Source organism: Olea europaea, chromosome 2 (assembly GCF_002742605.1).
Source record: "Olea europaea var. sylvestris chromosome 2, O_europaea_v1, whole genome shotgun sequence".
In the NCBI taxonomy this organism is placed as follows: domain Eukaryota; kingdom Viridiplantae; phylum Streptophyta; class Magnoliopsida; order Lamiales; family Oleaceae; genus Olea; species Olea europaea.
The window spans coordinates 30,615,152-30,623,579 of NC_036238.1; the positions used below are offsets into that span (position 1 = coordinate 30,615,152).

The window sequence follows — 8,428 nt, forward strand, 5'->3', positions numbered from 1 at the left end:
CGAATTACTAGTCTAATTCGATTGGAATTGAGCCAATGAAAAGTGGCTTTTGATTTCTTGATAACTTCGGGTTTGTTCCTTTTTTCGCGAATCGCTAGTGCCATTCGATTGGACTCGAGCCAATGAAAAGTAATTTTTGATTACATGATAACTTCGGGTTTGATCATTTTCGGCGAATTGCTAGTCTAATTCGATTGGAATCGAGCTAAAGAAAAGTAGCTTTCGATTTCGTGATAACTTCGGGTTTGATCGTTTTCGAAAAATTGCTAGTCTAATTCGATTGGAATCGAGCCAATGAAAAGTAATTTTTGATTACATGATAACTTCGGGTTTGATCATTTTCGGCGAATTGCTAGTCTAATTCGATTGGAATCGAGCTAAAGAAAAGTAGCTTTCGATTTCGTGATAACTTCGGGTTTGATCGTTTTCGAAAAATTGCTAGTCTAATTCGATTGGAATCGAGCCAATGAAAAGTGATATTAGAAATTGCACAATAAGATTTATTCCAGCACTGAACCACTTTTCCACCTTCAAAAGATGAAAAAGGTTTTATTTTCATACATCAGTCTAAGGAACCATATTCCCCCCATCATGAAAACTAGGAAACTGAAGTGGCCATGGCTTCACATGAGATTTTAGTTCTCTCCATTCTCCTACGAACAAATTGTAGCTTGAGTTCTTTGCTATAACATCTTTGGACACCTCCTTCCTGTCAATCATTCGGCTCGCATACTGTTCAAACATTTCGATTTTCTCCAACAATAGCAAACGCCTTCCCATGTCCATTTCAGATGCAACCTCGTAAATACAGTCTCTTGCTTCCTCTACTCTTGCCCAAAAGCAAGAATCTTGTGTTAAACTGGCGAATTTGCTCCGCGGACTATTTTCTTCCTCACCGACTATTCTGTCTTTCCACCATTTGTCAAATAGCAGAAACCTTTTTTCCCTGCCATGCTCAATATAGTGGCCCTTCTTCGTGTGCATCCCGGTTCTATAATATTCAGCAATTTCAAGAGGTTCGACAAGGAGTTTGTAGAAGTGGGAACCATTCACGTACTTTGGTTGCTTATGAAAATCATAAGGAAGTTGATTTGTTTCCATCATTTCGATCACTTTATCCCAAAAGAATGCAAGCCTAAAACGGTTCATATTAACTTTGTTACCTCTCTTTGAAGCACTTCTCTGCTTGAATGAATCATAGTATCCCATCTGATCATCAGAATCATCACAAAATGATTTATACCACTCGATCTGAGCTCTAAGTGGCGTGATTTTAGATAAATCAACTGCAAGCTTAGCATTGTTAAGGTTGCGCCTACAACCTACTTGATTTGCCTTTTTGAGGCATTCTTTTGCGAGTCCATAAGCTGGTTCCTGTGAGAACACCAGAATGAAAACTAGTTAGAAAAGCTTTTTCCCTCAGTCCTGTCATTAATAGGCCTAAATTACCGAAGGGTCATTGAACTCTTAGCAAAATTTCATGCTACTCACCGAACTGCATTTCATTTTAAATTGCTTACTGAAGTTAAACTCTGTTACATGATCACTCTGTCAATATCTGTTCGTCAAGTTTGACCAACAGAAAAGTTGACCTGGCAATCTAGTTATTTGCTAGCAGGCTGCAAACTAGACTGTCACGACTGCTTTTCTGTTGTCAAACAACGGATATTGATATACTGGCCAAATAATAACAAAGTTTAAGTACAGTAATCAACTTGATATAAAGCGTAAATCTGACTAAATGGAACGAGACGAATTTCAGGGATGATAAATAGGGATGCCATGTCGTTATTGACTTTACATGGGAATTTATTCCTGCTGAATTCAAAGCCAATGCAATCCCTGCTTCATAGCTCGATTCAGTCGAACTACCTTCTATGAAGCTTGTTCTCATCAAAAACTGCCAGCAAGCTCTCGTTACATACTCATCATACTTCAGATGATCCTCTATACAGGAATTAGGTGAACCTGTTGCTAGCATCAAGTAAAGCAACTTAACAATAGCTGTGGCATTGTCCATGCAAATTGATCCCCTGTCCGTACAGAACATGTAGCTACCAAATGGCCAAAAGGGACCTCCTTCCAGATCACTTACTCCGCTTGAACTTGCTCTAAGACAGGCCAACACAGTATGAAATAGTTCAGCTTTGTTCTCATCAGACAATTGGACAGCTAGTTGTGCATTGTATGGGGTTGTTAGTGAAAACTGCAGGGATTTGAAGAAGGAATGGAGTTGCAGGATAAATGGAGGAGTTGGTGCAAAGAGCAGCCTTGGGACAATGTCATGCTGTGCCACGACATGGTAAAAATTTCCACCCCACCTTTCATGGAGGATGGCTCGGGAAAGGGATTCGTTTCCAAGCATAGGTGAGCCAAAGGTGATGCAAAACACCGCCGTGGAGAGTGAAGTGTTTCCTAGAAAAGAGAGAAGCCAAAGGGCTGAGAGTGAAGCAATTGCTCCTCCAATGGAGTGGCCAGTGAAGACTAGTGATTTGCTTTCATTCATGATTTCTGTCATCTGCAGTCACATAACAATGTCACTACCAAAAATCATCTGTATAAAGTCTCTAACGTTCAATGTCTTTCATGATGTTTCATAGTGCATGAGAAATCAATGTGTAAGCTAGAAACAATAGACTTGAGATAATTGACCAGAAATTTTTGAAGTAATAATAAAACTTGAATAATTGTTCTATCTAATGTTTCTATGATGTACGAGGGTCGAGTTTAATCCATCTCAGTTCCTTGGTAAACTTGCAATCCCTAGTATTACAGCTAAGATTAATGGCCACTTTGCAGGACCATAAAACTTACCAAGGTGATGTACTAGCTTGATATACATCATTTATTAGGGCACATTTTTTTTCTTATAGTATTAGGTCATTTTTATGCCTAGTAGACTGTCAAGTTTTCTTATTTAGAGATAAAAATAGTCCAATTTAGATAATTATCATTTGAAACATACAAGATTTCTTCAATTTCAATTTTGATTATAGGTTAAATTGAAAAAAATGAGGTGCTTGCTGTCCTGGAAAAACCCCAGAAAATGATCTCATAGAAGCAATTGATTGGACATTATTTAACTTCATTAAGATATTATGCGAGAAAAGGCCAATCAAAAAATTTGGCAGCCATACAAGTCATCCATCACACACGATACGTCTTTTTTGACCAGTCAAACTTCGAATTTTAATTAATTAAATTTATAATTTAATAATAATTAATCAGTGTACCTACATGTATACGCATTCGATGTTAGGTTTTAGTCTTTTACGTAAGGACAATCTTTTATAAACCACGCATTTTAAAATGACAACCAAACGAATAAAGTAGGTTGCTGGGCACATCATCGAATTCTATCAAGAAAAGGTGCAAACTAAAGGCCAAAAGTTTACACCTCAAGTATACCTTGAATAATTTGTGTTAGATACACAATTACTATAAAACAAATCTTATGCAACAGTAAGTCAAATATTATTGCCAAATCACTTAAATTCGCAATTAGAGCAACACATAACACACTATTAAAATTACTGTGAAAAAGTGAACTTGATGTGATAAGTTGAAAGGCAACAAATTAGTTTGCCCCACCAAGATATATGGTGATCATGATTAGATTCATTGAACATGGCATAATATATATACACCAAGTGTGTCCACCGTGTCCCTCACTCTGCGTGTGGGGCAAGATCTATTCCAACCACAATGAGGGGTATATTTATTCTGCAGTTGAGAACAGGATAATCCTTTTTTATAAAAGCACGTTTATTGCATAAAACTGAATAGGATTAAAAAAGATTGAGACAAAGAGATAGGGGAGATGTTTGTTGATGTTCTCCACTTCAACTATGTGTTTCTATTTCAGATAGTGAAAAGAATAGCTACCAAATTTGCAATTGTTCCATCATTAAAGTTTAGAGTTTAAACACGAATAGATATAAATTTGGCAGCAGTATGTGGGCGGCTATCCTCGTCAGACCTTAATTTTGAAATTTAACCGCAAAGATTGAAAAGTTCGGAGTGAACCAAAAACAAGAGATTGGCACCTTTCTCATTTCTTGACTAATAGCAACCCACATTTTTAATTTCTTTTCTGAGTTAATTGAGAATTCCTAAATACCCAATAAATGATGCAAAAAGACACAGGCACACCCTTTATTTTAAGAAATTATACAAATGTTCAAGTTCATCATGTTTTTTAATAAAATAAACTTCTATCTCCAACGTTTAAAAACCTTGACGTGATATTTTTCATTTCTCAGCAACTAATTAAGTTGATTTGGATAAGATCAACTTAAATCTATCTACTTCAGTTCACAGTATCAAACATGAATTGGTATTAATTTTCGACCGAAATAGCCAATGAAACTAGCTTTTCCTTCTAAACTCTGTGTGGCATGGATTTAAACAGAGAACATTGACTTTTATGATAATATTTCTATAAAATCAAAGTATCTAACAAATACTTTATGACCATTAAAAATCAAAATATCTGACAAATACTTTATGACCATCAAAATTTATGAGATATAATTATCATTTCGTAGTCGGTACGATTAACGAAAGCTAAATAATTACCATAATTTTTACTCACCTTTTCAATTGAAAAATAATAATAATAATTTCATAAACGAAAACACTGACCTTAGCTCTGAAATTTTGGGTGTTATAAAGATCCAAGAAGAGTTGCAGCAATCCAGCATGAACCATGGGCGGTTCTTTGCCTTCGACAACGTGACGATTAAACGGAGTGAAACCTCCCTCAACAGCCGTTCCAAGCGCCACCAATTCTCTGCTACAGGGACCCGACCCGACGTTTTGAAGCCCGGGAAAGGCAACGTAAGTCACCTCCCCCACTCGATTCGCGACGAAATTCTGCACCCCGGCCGCGTTGGCGTGGCGGGAAAGCTTCCATGATTCCTCGAGCAACGGCGTTGAGGCCAGAAATGTTGCCAACATTTCACTTGGCTCGAACCTGCGAAAGATTTAAAAACAATTTTAAAGGAATACTTAGAAAATTCTCGAGTCAAATTGGACTTGGAAACTTGAAGTTTCACTTACGATGAAACTTCGTCTTCCATCGATAATTTTCCTTCTTCAGAACTTCCTTTGAGTTGGTAGTGGGGAGTATGGAAGCAAAGTTTGAACGGTTTTGTTGAAATATGTGGCCACGTTTTTTGTGTAATTATAGTATTCTTTTCTTTTTCTTTTTCTTTTTTTTTTAATTGCAGTTTTAGTGCTCCACATAACTGATGAATTGACAAAAAAAAAGATTTATTTATTTTAATCACCCCATTACCTTTTTCTCAACTTAGGTAAAGTGAAATAAATAATGATAGTCACTTATTTTTATTTAATGTTTTCAAGACACGATCGGTAGTCGCCCCCATCAAGATAAGAAAAATTTCTCCTATTCATGGCTGATTTCTCTATAGGAAGAAGCCTGTATATTAAAGAATAATTCTGCTAGCGGAATTAGAATGAACATGACATATTTGACAGATTTTTCCCTTCCTACGAAGCGCTGCTCATTTCTAACTAGTAGGAGAAATAGAACTACGAGACTTGTCTTTGATACCAGACATCATATGTGTCAATCGGATGCATGGAATCCTAGGTCTCAAAGTCTTTTCCTTGACAGTGAATTTTAGCTCGGAAAATGGGATCGCCTAGCCTATAGTCACTGGCGGACGTATTCAAGGTCTTAGTGGGTCACTTGACCCACCAGCTTCAAGTTGGTATTTTTTTAATTTTATTTTAATGAACCAAAAATTAAAATTAGGCAATAGGGATAGTTGGGCTTTTTTTATTAGAATAGAGTTCCAGCGATGACTGAACAATTGAGAGAGTAATAGTTGAAATTATTTTGTCATTTGTGATATTTAATTTGAAAATTCTATAAAATTTGTTATTTATCATATATGTGGGATTATTTGAAATTCTTTGGGAATCCTTATTTATCATATATATGAGATTTGTAAATCTATGATAGTGATCATTTGTGTGTATTTTTGTAGAATACATAGTTTTTTTGTAAATTTTTAATAAATTTGATTGTGCCCCACTAACTCTAAATATCTACGCTCGCCACTGTCTATAGTATTTTGGCTCATGCTTTATTTACCTCTAATCTAAACGATTTCTCATTTGTTGATAATGGAGATTGGCCCATTTGCTATGAATCAGATCTTGCACTTTCAGACCGATCATTTTAACGCTTCTATCCCGATTCCTAATTCTCTTCATGATGACTAACATTTGTTAAACTTTCACATCATCAATCTTGTCAATGCAATTGGATGAAATTATCTTAATAAAATTAAATTAATTTGTAACTAGTCGATAAAATAAAATTGGAGCACGATTACCTTATTAGTATTAGAATTTTTCTGAATGTGTGAGTGATATTAATTTGTTTCATTAAGCCTCCATTTGATTCTCATTCTTATAAGAATAGAAATGAAAAATATAGACATTATGGAGCCCACAACAGAAAGAGAAAATAAAATATGATAACTTGATGTAATGAATAACGATCATATTTTTCATTTTTTTGGATTAAAGAATGAAAAACAAACTGGGCTAAATGTTTGGACAAAAGTGTAATCTACTTTTGAGTTATGACACAAAAGTCAAGATATAGTTATCGTAGTGTGTACACACGACTTTTCTCGTCTTGGTTAAAAGACGTAATTATAGCACAGTTGAACACATTTTGTACGGAAATCCATATGCCGTGTGTTAGGGGACACCTTTTGTAACAGAATCATTAAAGGGCCTGCGACAGGAATTTAATGTGCCAAACACACCCGTGAATAATTCAATTAAAATTGAATAATGCTACACAAAAGGGCCTGTGACAGTTAGTTTATGTGCCAAACACACCCTTGTTATTTATTTATTTTTTATTTTCACCTGAGCTGAATTTTGAAATATCAATTTTAATGGAAAAGCTCATAGATTTCAGAATCAACAAGGAGAAATGCTCAAAGATGTTTTACTTTTAACTACTTTTCATCTTTCAATTCTCGGAGACTTGCTTCTAGAATTGATGAATTCGTAAAATTAAGTCCAAGAATGCTACAGTGCCGACACTTTTGTGTCTCCCTAATTAAGAAAGCAACTTTTCTAAGATGCCATTACGAATAGACACAACTTCTAAAATTAAGTTTTTCAACTCTTTTGATTATGATAAAAACGCGACTTTCCCAAGGTGGTACAAGAATTGATTGTATCGTGGAACTTAGATAAATTGATATTTTTTATCCATCCTTATTTGAGTTTAATGTGTTAAATTTATAGCTCGATCAACTTGAAGCTAGTACTGTTTCGCGCGGGTTAGTCTCTAACAATTAAAAAGGATCAGACGATTGTGTAAGGGACAAATCTCTTGAGACAAAGTCCCAAAAAGGGGTGTTCTTTTATTGGCGATGACTTTACAATTGGAAATTAAAAACAACGTACCTCCAAGGAGCGCAATCACACGAGTTACTGAAAGAAAAGTGTTTAAATCTAAAAACTAAGGAAATGAAAATTACATGCTCTCTATTCGAGAGTTTTGGATTCGGTCTTTCGCTTCTATGTCATTTCTCCCTTTTATACTTCATGGACGATCTCTTTGTGATCAACCGCCCTAAAAACTGCTTGATCGTCCTATAACTGCCCACTTTCTTCGTAATGGCCAACTTGTCATGAAAACTCCCTTTTTTAACTGCTGCCATTACTCTTCATCGTTCAACCGCTTTCGATTGAATTCCTTGAATCGTGGAACGTGATAGGGCTGCTTTAATAACTGCTTTGATAACTGCACTTCTTGATAACCACGACGCTTTATGTTTGTTAATACCTTGGGTGACTTGAAGGTCTGGGCGAGAATAGAGTAACAGCTCTGGGCGACTGTATGACACTCCATTCGCTCAGATTCTGGCCGACTTGTAAACTTGGGCGATGGCGTTACCGCGTTCTTGGGCCTCCTTATTTGGGCCTTCATCTTGATTTGTTCGATTGGGCTTCGTTCTTTGGGCTATCTGATTTGGGGATCCTCCAATTGGGCTTCACTCCTTCGGCTGTTCGATTTGGGCTGAATTTTTATGTGTCAACAAGTACATTGTTGAAAAATCTTTATACTCTCGTATAATTCTCATTAACTACGTAAATTAATATGAATTTAAACTTCTATGATTTTCCAGGAGACCTTCGAAATTATTTATGTAGTGTTCTTCGTGTCTTTTTGAAATTTATTTCAACTTATATCTCATTTCTAATTTTTTGTAATGCAAAAGAAGTTCTAGGTTGCGTTTTGTAATCATGTAATGTGAAAAAGAAAATCAAGCGCTACGTTCACATATCGTTAAAAAAAAAAAAAAATTATCCAATATTACTATCACTTTGATAGAACAAAAAATTGGGTAGGATAGTTTTGTATGTG

General features: G+C 35.6%; 1 protein-coding gene across 1 annotated transcript; it reads right to left on the reverse strand.

Annotated features, from left to right (window-relative positions):
* Nucleotides 1-467: 467 nt before the first annotated feature.
* On the reverse strand, nt 468-5,197 carry LOC111370583 (lipase-like PAD4). The gene is made up of 4 exons (XM_022992373.1): nt 5,062-5,197; nt 4,645-4,975; nt 1,802-2,518; nt 468-1,374 (listed from the first exon to the last, which is right to left on the reverse strand). Exons 1-4 carry the CDS (start codon nt 5,079-5,081, stop codon nt 568-570), a joined length of 1,875 nt encoding a protein of 624 aa, XP_022848141.1. The 5' UTR covers nt 5,082-5,197; the 3' UTR covers nt 468-567.
* Nucleotides 5,198-8,428: the final 3,231 nt, after the last annotated feature.